Below are 16,548 nucleotides of genomic sequence, written 5' to 3' on the forward strand. Positions count from 1 at the left end.
GGAACGTGAGCCACTTCATCCTGAGACAGCCCAATACTGCAATCAGGGTGCCAGGAAGTTTTTGCAGAAACTCCAGCCCAAGGGATTTCAGACTTCTGAACCACAGAAGCCCATCCTGAGGATTTGAGGCTCATCTAAATACGCTGCCTTGGTGGAACTGTGAGGTGCTGTAAGGAGGAGTCTTACAGCTTGAGCTGAAGATAGCTCCCACGCTGAGGGATGTCACATTACCAGATTTCTGGATTGAGAACAGAAGGCAACGGCTAGCACCCAACAATTACCTGCCTACATGTGCATCGTGCATTATTGCTTCCATGTTTGTAATGACTGGAAGAAAGCTAGAATGAATCTTTCCTTAATTGTTAGCCTGAAGAAAGGACCTATGAAGGATGAATTGGAAGTGGGAAGCATATGTTATGTCATTTTTGCATAATATTTAACAACTACAGAGAATAAAGGCAAGTGTAGTGCAGATTGTTTATATAAGATTAGATGAGATCACATCTAGCACTGCTTCTTGATGATACTGTGCATCTTCAGTTCAGAAAGCAAACGAGTAGTAAAGCAGTGCAAAGCAGATGTGAGGGGGGTTGTGGCAGTCTGTGAACCTGGGCTGGAAACGCAGTAACTGCTTTCATCTGAGTACCCTTCTATTCATGGCAGTATAGTAATGGATCCGATCCTAGAAATTGCTAAGCACTTTTAATTAATTAAATGTTTTGTTTGTTTGTTTGTTTTTTCCCAAAAACCCTCACTATTAATGCTTTTTATAGTTATTGTTGTCTAATTCTGGCTAGCCAGAATTCTGTAGTTCTCTACCAAAATGTCAGAATTTTGTGAGAATCACGTGAATATGGCAGTGATTTGCCAATTATGTTCCATAAATTCTGACTAAAATTAGTCTTTTTCTCCGTGGTGGTGCAGACAGAAGTGTAGTGGCTGTTTAAGAGATGAGATTTTTCCAAATTGTCTTTGTGACCAAGTCAAGAGAACTCATGGGTTATTGAAATTTTAAGTGCTTGCCATCAGGACCTGACTTAGATTAGCTGTGCTCTCCCTAAAGCCATTACATTATTCCTACCTCCCATTACCCTGCCTTGTACCAGTAATTCAGGAACTGATATAATTAGATTTGATTCTAAATACAGATGCCTTTAAGAACAAATGCAAAATACATTTTAATGTTGAAAAAAAGAAAAGAAGGAAAAAATAATTCTGACAGCAGTGTCAAGGCAAAAAAAAGTAACACTCTCATCACCTACTCAGATTCATACTGTATCGGTTTTTTTATTAGATTATTCCTTCTTTAAGATACTGTGAGTTCATTCAGTAAGTGCTGTTGTCAGTACAAAGCATGCTTGTATGCATATGCTTATAATGCACAAAAATGCGTTTGATGTACAGGTATCAAACACATTGCACAGGTGGTAGTTTAAGAAGTGACAACATACTGTTGCTGCTAGGTGCAAGAGGAAATCTCAACTGTTTCTGTCAGTGGTGGGAATCTAAACTGATAACTCAGATTTTGAAGACCACATCCTGGTTGTTGTTGTCTGTATAGTCTGTAGCTTACGCTTAAAAATAAGCTACCTAAAAGCTGACTACCCTCAAAGAATAGCTTCTTTTTCAGTCAGTCCAACAGTTTCTAAAGCATGTGATATACTGAGAACTTGTTTACAGCACGCTTGACATTTCTGAAATGTTGGTCAATATGTATTTGATTTTGAAAATGATGCCTCTTGTTTGAGAGGCCTATCCACGTAATAATGGCATTGCTGTGATTGAATTAGTCTTCTGTTCATTACATTCTCTGAGATACATCCTCTGCTTCTTGGCAATTGAATCTATCAGGCCTTTTTTTAAAAACACTTTTGTTTGAAACAGTGACAACTTTCATCTCCTGAGAAACCTGTGATAAAGAAACAACAGCATTCAGTATATACCACATTCTGGTTTTCATTATGATGAAAACATATATACTTTTAGTTGCTCAAATGCTCTAAGTTTGGGGCTTTTTACTGGTCTGACCCGAAATCATACTGTATATCTCTGTGTAATGTACATAAATATATCATATATGTACCATCACAAACTAATCATTTAAAGAATAATTTTGAAAGATGGTACTTTTGGTTTGTTAGAGACAATTCTTTATGTAAACACACATAGCCTGATGAGCAAGTATGTTGTCCAGCACTCTGAAATGCCCTCTACTGTAGAGAGATGATCATTAGTTGATGAAATTGAGATGTAAGATCTACACACAAAAGCTTAGCAGAGGAGCCTAAACTAAGAACAAAGTCTTCTGTTACATAGTTGGAGAACCCCAGACAGATGCATAGTATTAGTAAAACCAATACTTTTATTCTGAAGTGCAAGTTCGCTTTCTTATAAAATTGTGTAAAGACTGTTCTTTTGTCTAGATGCAGAAACAGAGGTTTTAGCCAAAGAGGCATTACAGTTGGAATCTTTGGGTTCCTAATGGGTAGTGTAGTGCTTGTTGCAGAAAGTAGCAGGGTAACTAAGATATCTTTCTACACTCACATATAAAGAGTGCCAACAAAAAAACAGTTGAATGTGATTGGAGTCAGATCACTCTCTTAGCTGCTACAGGATACAGAAATTACTATGCTTTAACCATTCTAGCTATTAAGCAAGCTAGCTTCAGGATAAAACCATACTTAAAAAAAAATAAATCTTCACTACGTGAGGAAATCAAGAGACTTTATACTGCTTGAGTTGCAGATGTTCTAAGAAAAAAAGAGTACAAAATTGAGTTACCAGTAAGATCCTAGAAGCATCAGCTAATTTGTTTCTTTCTATACTTGTCCTTCTGTCTCTGTGTTCAGCCATGTTTTGGCTTTAATTTTTCTTGCTGTAGGTCCTCAGCCATCCCTTTTCCACCTGTCTCTGTTAAGGCAGGCTTGGGGGAGGACAGGAGCACTGCAATACACTATGCAAACAGATTGTTCTCAAGGCCTTAGCAGAGGTGATGAAAAGAGAAGCTTTCCTAAATGGGATCGTAGAATCACAGGTAATTTGGATCAGATAGGATCCTTTGCCACAAGGTCTCACTACTGGCTCTTGTTCTACATGCTATCCACCAGGACTCCCAGGACTTCTGCAGAGCTTCTATCCTCTTAGCCCGCAGCCCATGCTATCCATTCAGGAAGAATCCTGTACAGGATGTTTTGTTGAACTATATGAAATTTAGCTTAGACTTTACATACTGCCTGTCAAGGTCCCTCTGAATACCAGCACTGTTTCCAAGACATTGACCACTGCCTCCAATTTGGTGTCATGTGTGAATTTGCTTAATATGCATTCTGTCTCGTCTCCAGCTCATTAATCAATGTGTTAAACTGTACCAGCTCCTGTATCAACTCTTGTGGAATACTGCTTATAACTGGCCATCACCTGAATGTTTTATTGCTGAACACAACCCTTTAGGCTTGGAGTCCCACTTAATTTCCGCTCAGCTCATAGTCTGCCTCTCCAAACCATACTTCACCACTTCAGCTATGAGCCTGTTAAAAAGCTCTGCATACATTTTCTCTTTAAACTAATGCATTACTGTACCTCTGTTGTGAATCTAATCCTGTCTCTCTTCTGTTGGAATTGAAATGATAGTACAAGAAGAACGAGCTGCAGCTGACCTTTAGGTGAAATCATTGCATTAAAGTACATTGTGTTTCCTCTTTTTTTAAAAAAAAAAAAAATAGCTCTGGTTAATCTTAGCAGCATGTTCACTCTGTGCTGCTGCTTTCCTTCCCCTAATCCAGTTCTTAGGACATTTTATTCATCCCGAATCTAATCCAGTCAATAAAATGTCCATTAAGAGAAAAAATATGATTGCTTTTGAATGCAAAATCCCAAATTCATTGTCAATGAATAACTAAGAGGCTGTTCAGACCAAGAGCCACATTTCTACCTCCTGCTCAGAACACCTGACCAAGAATAGAGTGAACTGTTGACCATGAAAGGTTGAAAGTGGTTCTTAGTCATTGTGCCCATCCCTATAATTAGGCTTGTGGACTGTTGTTAATATTAGAAGCCAGCCAAGATAATTATCACTTGTGCAAGGTACATTTTTCCTCTTTAAGTAGTCCAAAGCAGAAGCACTATAAAATTTTTGACATTTCAACCGGTGTTAAATATGATACTTTGGAGAGGTACCTCATTTACCCTTTAAAGGTAGATGATTTGTTGGTGGGCAGTCCGAGATTAGCTTTGGAAGATGTTCTTGCTTTCATCAGAAAAAAATGCTTGCAAATCTCTTCAGTTTTTAATTATTGAAATGAACTTTCTGTGGGATCCCATTTTCCAAACATATCTACATGTAATTGTAATGCCCATTCTCACTTCTGTGTTTCAATGTAATGGCATGTAGTCACACTCAAAAAAAATGGAAGATACTTGAAAATCAATCCAGGATGGATAATCAGCTGAACATAAGCTTCAGGTGTAATACAGTTGTCAAAACACTTGCTGTGAGCACTGAATGTATGAACAGGGACATCTCAAGTACAAGTGCAGGATTTTTATTTTTATTTTTATTGAGCATAGACTTTTTCTTCTTACATACTGAATGTCTGCACTGCCAGGTAATTTAGCTCCCTGGTTCACTCTTCAGTCATATAGAATCATAGAATCACCAAGGTTGGAAAGGAGCCACAGGAACACCCAATCCAACCATCCACCCATCACCAGTAGTTCTCATTAAACTGTGTCCCTCAACACGTCTAAACATTCCTTGAACACCTCCAGGGTCGGTGACTCCACCACCTCCCTGGGCAGCCCATTCCAGTGCCTGACCACCCCTTCAGAGAAGTAGTATTTCCTAACGTCCAGCCTGAACCTTCCCTGGCGCAGCTTGAAGCCGTTCCCTCTAGCCCTATCACTAGTTACACGAGAGAAGAGGCCAACCCCTGAGCAGTCTTGTCTTTCTGATCATCTACAGGGTACAGAAATTAGTTGGCACTCTGTCTCTCTTAGGTACCAGCCTGGCTTCCTTCAGGGAAAAAAAAATACTGACTGTAATTTGGTGCCGGTTCACTCCAGGGAATATGTCTGGTAGGTTGAATGGATAGGTTGAATGGGTACACTGTGTTTCGCTCCTGTTTATAGCCCATCAACACTGCATCAGAAGGCTTCACAGTAATACTCCCACATGCCCTGATGCCACATTCACCACTCCATATAACAGAGACCCTCAGTTCCATGCTAAAAGCTCCAATCTAGAAAACTGTGACATGGTTCTCATATTATGTAGGACACTGGGAAACACAGACACAAAATAACAGTTGTGTCTAAGAGCTGAAGGATCGGGAAGTAGATCTTTAAAGACAAGGTTATGTACTATGAATGTGGCCAGCTTGCTCTGAAAAGAGCTTGACTCTGTCCATTGTGTGTCCATAGTTCCTGACCTGGGTGCTAGGAACCACTTCTTGAAGTGAATGTATTTTAAACTGTAGATTTAGCCACTTGTCCCAGCCTAATCCCCACAGGTCAAAGAGGGATACTTATAAATTAGCGAAGTTCAAAGTAAGAAAAAAAATAAGAAAACTTATGGCTCCAGGAGCTCATCTGGGAGAGAGTCAAGGGATAGCTGTATCATAATTTATTAGTGTCTGCAGGAAAAAACGACATTTGCTAATAGAGGGCTTACCAATTCAGCACAGGTTCAGCAAGATCAAATGGCTGCAAGATTGAAGACATGTTCAAATTAGAAATCAAGGATGTATCTTTCATCAGGATAATTATGCACTGGAATAAGTTGTCATAGTTTGTGACAGATTATCCATTATTGGAAATTTTAAATCAAGACTGAATGCTTTTCTAGAAGTTATGTTCTAATTAAAGTACAAATTGATTATGAAAAATCCTGTGGTCTCTGTTGTGTAATAGCTAAGAATTATCCTTTCCAACTTCATCACTGAAATATGTATTTAAATAGGATTTTTTTCCTTTTGATTGAAGTCACCTAAACACCCAAGCAAATGAAATCACAGGTAATCGGCTGTGTAAGAGCCTACTGCATTTTTAATATTGGAGAGAGAAAAAGTTCTTCAAAACTTTGTAAAAATTTTCCACATTTCCCCCATGTAAACTTTTTTTAGGTCTCACAAGTCAAAGTGCTTTACGTAAGATGGGTATCTGACCACTGATCATCATTCTGTTAGTGTTAGCTTTTGGAACCTCCATCACAACCCCCTAATGTGCAAAGAGTGTATGGGAACTGTTGAATCACGGCCTGAACCTCTGATTGACCACCTGAGGTGAGCGCTGAGTCAGCTGCAGGGGCACAGGTGAACACAATTTCACCTGAGTGACCGGAAGGGGTGGAGCCTGGCTGCACCCCCTCCTAGACCCCATTTAAGGGCTGTCTGCCAAGGAGGAAGGATCTCTCTCTGGAGAGGCTCTTGGAGCCTTTTGGTGGGCTCAGGACATGGGTAAGCCCTTTATTTCATTACTCCTTTGTAGTGCAATAATCTCTCTGGTCCTATGCCTGTATACCTATTCACCTTACAATCTGTATACCTGTTTGTCATACAAAAGAGATACGCACTGAGTTGCTGTTGGGTGATTCTTCTGCATGACAGTGATGTGCGATTCTTACATCCTTAAGATAGCTGTCCGGTGCTCCATTTAAATTGATCACTGCCCTTGTGCTGCAGCATACAGAAGCTGAAGCCTCCCTCCTCTCTCATTTTGCTCCTCTGATGTTAAAATGTATTAACTAAGTCTTACAACTTCTGGATTTTTTTCTGAAGAAAAGGTGTCCCAGTCTTTTTTTAAATTTGAATTTAATCTATGTATTATTGTTCTGGGCTGGGCTTTTTTTCCCTCTTGGAAACCATATCTCTGGTTTACCAACTGAGAAGTCCCTGAAATTTTTGCTTTCCACTGCCTTTATAACGTAACCTCTGCACCCTGTATGCTCACAAGGGTAGTGAAACTTAAAAACTGTAAGAAAACTGTAGTGCTTCCTAAAGCCTATGTAAGGAGCTTCATCACAGATGAATATCATCTACTACTCCTTGCATGGGGTTCAGAAAACACATGAAAACAAGGAAGGTGATATCACTGCTGTCATCCATAAGGCACAAATCAGAGTAGATGAGAACTCTTCCTTCCCTTTTTGGTTTTGCTAATATTTGTCCTTTTGCCAGCCATACTATATTCTCTTCTGAGATCTAGGAAAAGTTGATCAGTGATTTGTGCATGGAAGATGTGTGACTTTGCGCAGTGTTGGCTCTGTGCAAAAGAAGGCCAGTGAGTTTACAGAGCTTGCATAACTGTACCGAATTGCTCAGGAAAGATAACATCTCAACAGTAAGGAAATGTTCAGAGAACCAGGAAATTCTGAGCTGTAGCCAGTAGCTCTATAAGAAGGTAGAATCATGCTCCAGTATATCCTGCATCTTCACTCTGCCTAAGGAAAAGGATCATACTCAGGAAAAAAGGGGGGGCAGGGAGAGGGAAGGAAAGGGGGAAAAAAAAGTATTCCATTTCATTAAGTGGTCATCAGGAAGTATAATAAAAAATGTTTATAATGCTTCAAGAAGAACTAGCTCCCAACAGAGTCAGTGCACTAAATTTCCAAAGGCACTTTACCACAGTTTGGCTTTCAGTACTTGTGCTGAGAAAACAAGGGCTATTGCATTCTGTCACCAAGCCGGCAGGGACACCCATTTTCCATTTCAAAACAGCTTCTCAGCCCTATTCCAAAGTGAAAAAAGAAGAGTCCAAATGCAGAGTCGTCATTTATTCTCAATTAATGTGTTGTGTATCACTGCAAATTTTTATTACATGTTCTGCATTGTGAAAGGCTTTTTTTGAGAATGACTGGTGCACATGAGTGCTTATTAAGTGACATAGTAGGGCACCACACAATTGTGGTAAGAGTGACAGTCCTTTGGTCATTCTGTGTTAAAAGATACAGACATAAACTGTAGTTTTATTATGGCCATTCAAATTATGAGCAGCAGTTAGATAAATTGTATAGAAATCAAGTAACATAATTTGTTATTTCTACCTTAAGTAGCTATGCAGGGATTTTCATCATCACAAAGACTTAAAATGAAGGTTTTGAAGCATGTGCAGTTACCATTATGGTGTCTGTTTAGGCTGAAATATGTGGAATTACAGCTTCCATTTCATTTTTAATCCCTAGCAGGTACAAACTTGTGTTTTTCTATTTATTATTGATCTTGTGAATGGAAAGCAGAGGTTACCAATCGGTGTAGAGGAGGGACCCAGTGGATTGCAAATCAAGTCTTTTGTGAAACTGGTAGTTTGGACCCTAATCAGCAAAGAATTAGCTATTGCTAGCGTTGCACCTTGTGGTCACTTCCACCAATTTCAGGTACAGTAAACTGTAATTAAAAGAACAAGAGGTAATGGCTTTAAGTTGCACCAGGGGAGATTCAAGCTGGATATTAGGAAACATTTCTTCTCAGGAATAGCAGTGCTGCAGTGGCACAGGCTGCCCAGGGAGGTGGTGGAGTCACCATCCCTGGAGGTGTTCCAGAGCCGTGTGGATGTGGCACTGAGGAATGTGGTTATGGGCATGGTGGGGATGGGCTAAGGCTTAGACTGGATGATCATAGAGCTCTTTCTCTAACCTGAATGATCATAGGATTCTGTGATTCTACTTGCTGGTTTGCAAAGTAGTTGGCACTACTACAGCACTTCTTGTGGGATGGCAGGAATGCAAGCCTCTTCCTTAATACCTAAAGTTGGACTGTGTGATATCAAATGTATTTCTTATTACATGGCAGCTTGCTGTTGTTTGTACTGCCTGAAGTCTCTGGAATAGTTCCAAATCTCCAAAATTTGTAGCAAATCTCCATAATGTCAGCTCTATCTAACATTATTTCTTGAATAGTCTTAGTCCCTTGCTATGCTGGATAGAAGTTGTAAAATCCTAGCAATTACTCTAAAACTCACTGATACTTTATATTTTTAAGCAACAGTGTACTGTTGTCTACTTGCTATCTAGATGGTTTGCTATTTAGGCACAGTTGTGAGATGGATGTTGAAAACATTACAAGGACAAACTCTGTGCTCACTCAATATGGCATTGCCTGAATAGCTCACAGAAGTATCCTGTTCCACCTGAAAGAAACAGGCAAGGCAGTTCTCACAGATTTGTTAGTGGCTATAATCCTTTTCTCCCCACAATACTGAGTATTTTCTCAGCCACTTTGAAATGGCCATTTTAATAAATTGATTGCATTTGAAAGCTTGTTGAGTTTTGCTGTAACCTCTATAAGTGATTCTGTTCTATCTTAAAACGTTGTTTATTTCTTCTTACTCTACTGTAAATTCCTTGGTGGATTTCAGGAAGAAAAAACAGTCTGTGTTCCTGAAGTGAGAGGTGAGGCTGCTCGAGAGCACTCCAAGGGAAATTGCTGATGTTTCTGAAAACTTTTAATTTACTGTTTGGAAAAATAAAATGAAACATTTTGTCCTAGAGCAGATTAACACACACACTCACAAGAAGCATGGAAGCACACAGGGAAATGGTTGCATGCAGGGAAGTGGCTGCACAGTTATAGCATTGGAAAGGCAAAAAAAACTGATTCCAAGTAAATTAGGAATGAACAGAAAAATCAGATGATACCAAAACTCTGGTTAAGCCCAAAGTCAAACATTTTTTTCCCATTCATTTTCAACACATTTTTCAATTTGTACTGCTATTGAAGAGAAGAATATTTTAGAATAAGTTGTTTTGTAATATGCAAAATAAAACATTGTAGTATTTCTGAAATGAAATGTTTCAGTCCAAAGGTGTTCATGCAGAAGTTCTGCCCTGTTGTGTCCACACCATTCGCCGAATTCCCTTTTTGAGTTTGAGATGTTTGTTGTTTCTTTTCTGTTCCTTGTCCTGAAAATACCCTTGTGGAGTAACTCAGTTTTTTGTTAGTTTTAGCAATTCAGAATCTGTCACATTTTGGTAGTTCAAACGAAATCTCATCAAGATAGGGGAGAAAATGCCATTCAAGTAAAAACTGAACATGCAGATGTCTTCCATATGTTCAGTGTTAAAGTATTTTTTTTGAGGAGCTCTTTGAGTCATTTGCACCTCTGTGTATGCCTGAAGTAATTCCTCTAGATCAGGAATATGGGGTGTTCTGTGACCAATCATAGTTTGTTTCATACTCATGAGACAACTGGTTTGCCACTTCTCTCTTTCTGTGTGTTTGCTGCCAAGCTTTCCCTTTGTTTTTCTCAGGTAGGTTAGGGTAGGAGAATACTGCACTCTTCAAAAGATGTGAAGTCCCTCTGCCTGGGGCCAGATGTTCATAAAATATTCCTTTGATATTTTTTTCCTCCTGTCTCTTTCCCCCCAGCCCAGCAGTCAAAAGTAAGTCCCTTTTCCCCTTATGTTCAGCAGCATGTCAACTTGAATTTAGTCTGAGATTTCAGTCAATTTGACTCTCAGGGTAGGGGCTCCTGAGGCAAATATTTCCCTTTCCATGTTTCATGCACTTTGCCTGCACGCTAATTGCACAGATTGGAGTTAGTTCATTTGCTACATTTGCTTTTGGTAACAGAACAATATAGAAGTAAAACTGGTGTGCTCTGTTCTGAAGAAAAGGCACTTTTCCTTTTGCATGAGCAATTTAAAAGTTTCCAGCACACTTGTTTTTTCCTTTCTCTTGCACTTACTAATTTGGCTGAACAGTATTAAATTTCCTCTTTGCATAAGTTTCTTATTCTTGCTAATCCTTATGAGTAAATATCTAAACATGCTACAGGCATTCACCTGTAGTTATTTTTACAGTAGCAGTAAGTTAGAATACCACAGTGCGAGATGCCCAGAACAGAGACTGCATAAAGGTGTTAAAGCCAGACTTTCAAGTGAATTAAAATAGAAATGACATCCAAATTAGTCTGGACAATGGACCATTTATAGCCTGTGTATGTTTTCAATAGCCACAATTGCATCATGATTTAATACATCCTCTCTTACATATATTCCAGTTTTCCACCCCATCTGCCTCTTTTTTTCTCAGCAGCTACTGTGATAGCCCCTCAGGACAGCATAATCTCTTCAGCTGCAACACCATTATCTGCTGCTGGAATAAGAGTGGAAGACAAAAAATGGGAGACTCCTGTACATATTAGAACATTTCCCTTCTGCTTCCCAGATCGGTGACTGAAAGAAGTTGAGGAAAAAAACTGTTAACAAAAGTGTGTTTTATTGTTCATAAAATACAAGAACTATTACACTAGAGTTAACTGAATCTTACAATTCTTTATTTTCCTTTGTTATATTTCTCTGTTGAAACAAAGCTGGCAGTTTTTGCCAACTGGAAAAAATACGCTGCCAGAGAGAAGCTTATCCCACTTAGTTTATTGCTGCAGTGCAAGGAATCTGCTTCATACTGATCTGGAATTTCAGACAATGCACAGTGGCTCTCCTAGAATCTAATGCATGCACACTGCACATGCCAAATAGGCTTCAGTTATGCTGGAGAGATGACAAACACTGGCAAGAATGCAGTACAGCATGTTGTGACAATATGTCCATTTCCAATCCAACAGCTGCAAGTAGGAAGGTTGACTGGAGCTGAAAGGGGATCCCTCCAGTACAGGTTCCAGCACCTTTGGGAACCAGATGGACTTCATAGGAAAAAGAACTAAAGGAGACCACAAATTTCACTGCTAGAAGAGATTTTGTTGTTGTTGTTCATAATAGTACCATTTTTACTAAGAATTTGCCATGCCATAGTAACTGAAGACAGAAATGAACCAGAACCTCCTTTGTTCTGGTGCAGGATCATTCCATGTGTATTTGCTAATCTTTGTGTAGTCTAGTTTTTAAGGACTGGAAGTGAAGTAATGCATTTTATCTGCCATTTTTAGGTTATTCCACCACAAAGGATTTATGAGATATTTTTCCTAAATATTCAGACTATGTTTCCAGTCTCATTCTCATCACTTTTAGTTTTATCATCTTAGATTCCCTTGGGCAGCTTTTCCTAGTGCCTGCTTTTTGGTGTTTCTTATTCTTCTGATTTTTTTTTTTTATTTTTCTGGAAGACCTCTGGTTTCACATCACTTTCAGATGTCATTGCTGTTCTGTTCACTCCTTCCTTCCATTAATGAAGATGTGGAACAGCACAGGACCTATCATTGCTCCTACTAGGTACTTCCTGTCAACCTGGTAGGCCGCTGAACTCTTTCTTCATGGCCCTTCAGCACATTCCTCATGACAGTGCTCTTATCTAAGTCTTTCCAAATTAATTTTTCAAGTGAGATTTTCTGAGGCTGTGTAGGAAATGTTTTGCTGATGCTTCAGTCCAGCTCCACTGCTTCTGCTGTTTTCCTTTTTTCCACACAAGGGATTCTGTCCAAACAAAAAACAACTGAGCTAGCTCAAATGCATTTTGAGCTATCAGTTTTCCCCCTTCAGGTGTTACATTGCAATCTGTGGCTCCTTGCTGCCTTAACAACAAGCACTCTCAAAGGCTAGCTTGCAGTGAGCATTGTTTACCACAATAAGGGCCAGATTTCACCCCACACATCAAGTAAAATGTTGTTTATGAGTGGCAAATTTCTCTTTGCCTCAACATAATCTTGGTTTCAGGCCAGGTAGGAACTCATTTAAAAAAAGGGAATTTTGCAAGAAACAAATGTCTGGTCAGTGTGAAGATGGCAGAAATGAGCTCATACTGGATAAATCAGAATTTTCTGTACCTAATCCCTGGCAGGTTGTGATTTCACAGAATACCCTCTTAGAGCCTGTAGCTTCTCAGATCAAGTGGGGAGTATTGGTTCTCACTGAAGGGACTTTTATTTTTTTTCTTGTACAATACTGCCCAATTCCCTTTGGAATGATAAAGCTAGCATGAAGTTAATGTCCATCATGTGAATCACCTATACAGGTTCATTTTGTCAGGAGTAGTCCCAATGCTAATTGCATCATAATGAAATCAGGCTTTAGCAGTTAAGACTGATAGAAATATGACATTCTTCTCTCACTCCTCTCACATTTCACTACTCTGGCTACTTTGTCTTTCTTCCAAAACTCTGTGTAACCTAGCATTTCTTTGTACACCATTTCTCTGCTGCCTCAAGGATTCAGGATAACTTTTCCTTAATTGTGTATTGAAACATGAAGAATTTTTTAGTTCTGTGTTGGCATAGAGAAGTCTGTAGTATGCACAGATAGAACCCTGCTCTTGTCCTTGTTTCAACTGCCATGAGGAGCGCATAGATGGGAATGGCTTTGACTAGGATATGGTATCATGTCCTCTCTTGTTCTCTGCACTGTTTTCCTTCAGGGGTTATCTTGCTCCTTCTGGATAAGTTACGGAAGATGAAATGGGAGCAGATGTGGAGACTCACAGCTGAGAGGGAGTTAATGAGCATGCTGTCCACTTCACTGGCTGACCAGGTGAGTGGGGCATTGCAAGGTGGTGGTGTGACCATGGCTACTCCATGGGTTGTTGCTGAAGGTAAAAAGGGGACAGGAGATGAGGTATGGGAAAAGGAGAGAAAAATATTGTGCCTGCAGTCACCATTTGTTGAATGATTGTTCCGGGGAAAATGTGGAGGAGAAGAATAGAGATTTACTCATAAGGTTTCTCATACTACAGTGACATTTTTACCTCCTGTGCACCGATGATTCATAAGATGGACAACTGGGGTTTTCAAGCTTTAATTTTCCTTTCTTCTTTCTTTGACGTAAAACCCTCCAGACATTAGAAGTCCAGACATACTATGTCTTTTCCTACTGGTTTTGTCTAAGCAGATTGTAGTTCTGAAAGTCACTAGATATTTCTTTACTGTTTCTGGCAGATGAGTCCCATAGGTCTTTAATGTACTCCTGGCCATAACACCCCTGTGAAGGAAAAAGTGCTGCTGTCACCCTGCCATAAATGAGAAGCTGAGGCTGAGAGAAGAAATAGTGCACCTACACACAGAAATGCATATTTACTCTCTTTGTGATTCCTGCCAACTCTACATATTAAATCCAGAAGCCCTGTTAATGTAGTACTGGACCTGAATCATTAAGTCTCGCTCAGCAGCTTGAGTATATTAACTCAATACAGCATCATATTTAGATATTTCTACTGCTTCTGAGCTACATCTGGCTCGTGATCAGTCACTGCTAAGTAGGCATGGTGCTTACTCTACACACAGAGATGTATGTATGTTTGCAGTATCCCTACAGGTTGATCAAAAAAAGCTAGTGAAGTTCATGCAAATGATTCCTGTGATTTCACTGTGTTTTCAGTCACGTCCTGAATCACAAATACCTGTATAGCTAATATGTGTTTGGGGCTGAATTTTGCCAAATAGACCAAGGTTGTTTACATCCTAACCTAATCCTTAACTACAAGATTGTCATTGTGTCTTTTTTTTCTCCAGCAGGATAGCTGCATAAAGTGGTCCTTTTGGCACAGGCTGTTCTGCAGGTCTTTCCTACATGCCTTTTCAGTCAAATACCAAGAATACTTGTTGCAACAATTAAATGTTAGCTAAAATCCCTCATAATAATTCATCTTGAATCAGTGACACTTCCAGGATGACTTTCATTCCCTTTATGTGATACAGTACTCAGTAACAGCAGGCAGTTTGACATTTACTGTGTATTACACTCCCTAGTGACTAGAAGAGGAGCTATGTCTCTTGCTTACGGTACACGTTCTGAAAACTTTGCTGGAGTCCACAGAGAGCCTGTTCCTTTAGTTCAGAACTACCTGTCACTCCTTAGGTTGATAACATGTTCCATGGAAACAGAATCTTGAAGCAGGTTTTACAGAGATCAGCTCACATGACCACGTACATTTCTGCTTGTGTGGGGGAGAAAGGTAGTCAGTTCAGAGGGAACAGCCACCTTACTGTAGAAACAACATACAAAACTGTTTCTTGGTTTCTCTCTACTAGGATATCTTCAATGCAGTCATCAAACAAAACCCCTTCCTTGTCTACCAGCTTCCATGTTTCTGGAATGTGCAGCTGTCTGATCACACCCGTTCCGAGCAGTGCTACAGAGATGTGTCTGACCTGAAGGTATGTTTTGCAAGAGTTTGGATGGGGGGGATCCTTCAGAACATAGAATAAAGGACACCACTGTGATGGAAAGACAAAGCCCCTTTAATGGAAGGGAAACAAGAATATACAGCTTATGAGGGCACCCAAACAAGGACATTTGTTGTCACCTTAGCTTTGTGAGTTTTGACTGCTAGAAGAGTGAAGGGTGGATGCCACTTCAGGGTTTCACAAGATGTGGAGTGATCACTCCGCACCCTGTGGAGTGATAGCAGAAGTGTTCAATATGAACTCCAAATACTGGATGAATATAGAAAAGCAATCTCCCTTGGCACACTGATTCCAAAAGCTGGACTTTCCAAGAGACAGAAGATAAACCCTGTGGTGTAATAGACCTATCAAAAATGGTCATTACTGTTTGAGTTTCGTAAATAAAGTCAATCATCTATTAATGTATGGCCCACAGAAGGCAGCTTTTAAAATTAGCTTGATATACTAACCAGTAGATGTTTTATGATAGGTCTTTGTAGGTCAGGATTGATATAGGGATGTAAAGCACTGTGATCCAATGCCTTGTAGCAAGATGCTGGTCAAAATCTTAGTCCTGTGCTCATGTTCAGAATCATGTATGGGAGCAACTGCCAGGTGTATGACATCAACTGCTTGAAATGAAAGAAGAGAGATGCGTTGGCAGTGAAGAAGTTTTCTGAAAGATCTGTTTTAGAAAAATACACTTCCTTCATGGGAGATGCACAGTATTTTTCTGTGAATGAGGATCTTATATTGAATAATATAATCATCTGTGACAGTCAGAGCGGGGTTCAGCACCAGGTTAAGACACATAGATTTGCATTAGAAAAAGATATTGACATTAATTACTAGGGCATGGTTCAATTGCTTAATGCAGTTCGAGTCACCATAGATACTCCTCCCTCTCTGTGGGACCAGCAAATACAGGCACAGGCCTACAGGAGACAGAAGTCCTTTTGGAAAGGCAGCTGGTAGACAGACAGGATAATCATAAAGTTTTTCTGTGTTACTAGACATCTGTATAGAGGCAACTGAACTGTGCTATCTATTAAGGCTGTTGGAGAGTGCTTCAGCTCACCTCAGAGTAGACATCTGATAATTAATGAGGCAAATCACTCTGTAGACTTCAGTGATTGTATTGACTAATTCCCGTCAGCTGGGGGACATCTAGCTCATCTGCAACACCTACATGTAATCTTTTAACAAAAGTATCTTAAAAAAAAATTGAATCCTTCATTATTATGAAAATTGTTTACCAATACAATTTGGGCGTGGTTGTTTATTTACTGTATTTATTTATTGTATCACATTATCAGTTCCATTACAGCATATGCAGCAAAGTCTAAGATGCAAAATATCTTCCACTGGCCTGAGTTACTTAACTCAGCAAGGGGTGCAGACACACAAGCAATTTCTTCAGTTGAATTGTACTTATTCACACCACTAAAATTAGTCATATCCCCTAAGTGCTGTGCTGAATTGAGGCTGAAATTCTTTGCTTTAGGA

The 16,548-nt window shown here is 39.6% G+C and overlaps 1 protein-coding gene across 6 annotated transcripts in view; it reads left to right on the plus strand.

The window, feature by feature from the left end:
• The window catches only part of LARGE1 (LARGE xylosyl- and glucuronyltransferase 1), a 288,816-nt gene that overhangs the window by 222,869 nt on the left and 49,399 nt on the right, over window positions 1–16,548 (plus strand). For all 6 annotated transcript variants that reach the window (XM_046939033.1, XM_015285413.4, XM_015285402.4 and 3 more), the window contains 2 exon segments: window positions 13,299–13,411; window positions 14,908–15,033. In XM_046939033.1, coding sequence (XP_046794989.1) covers window positions 13,299–13,411; window positions 14,908–15,033 — 239 coding nt within the window.

This window comes from Gallus gallus, chromosome 1 (genome assembly GCF_016699485.2).
Source record: "Gallus gallus isolate bGalGal1 chromosome 1, bGalGal1.mat.broiler.GRCg7b, whole genome shotgun sequence".
Taxonomy (NCBI): Eukaryota; Metazoa; Chordata; class Aves; order Galliformes; family Phasianidae; genus Gallus; species Gallus gallus.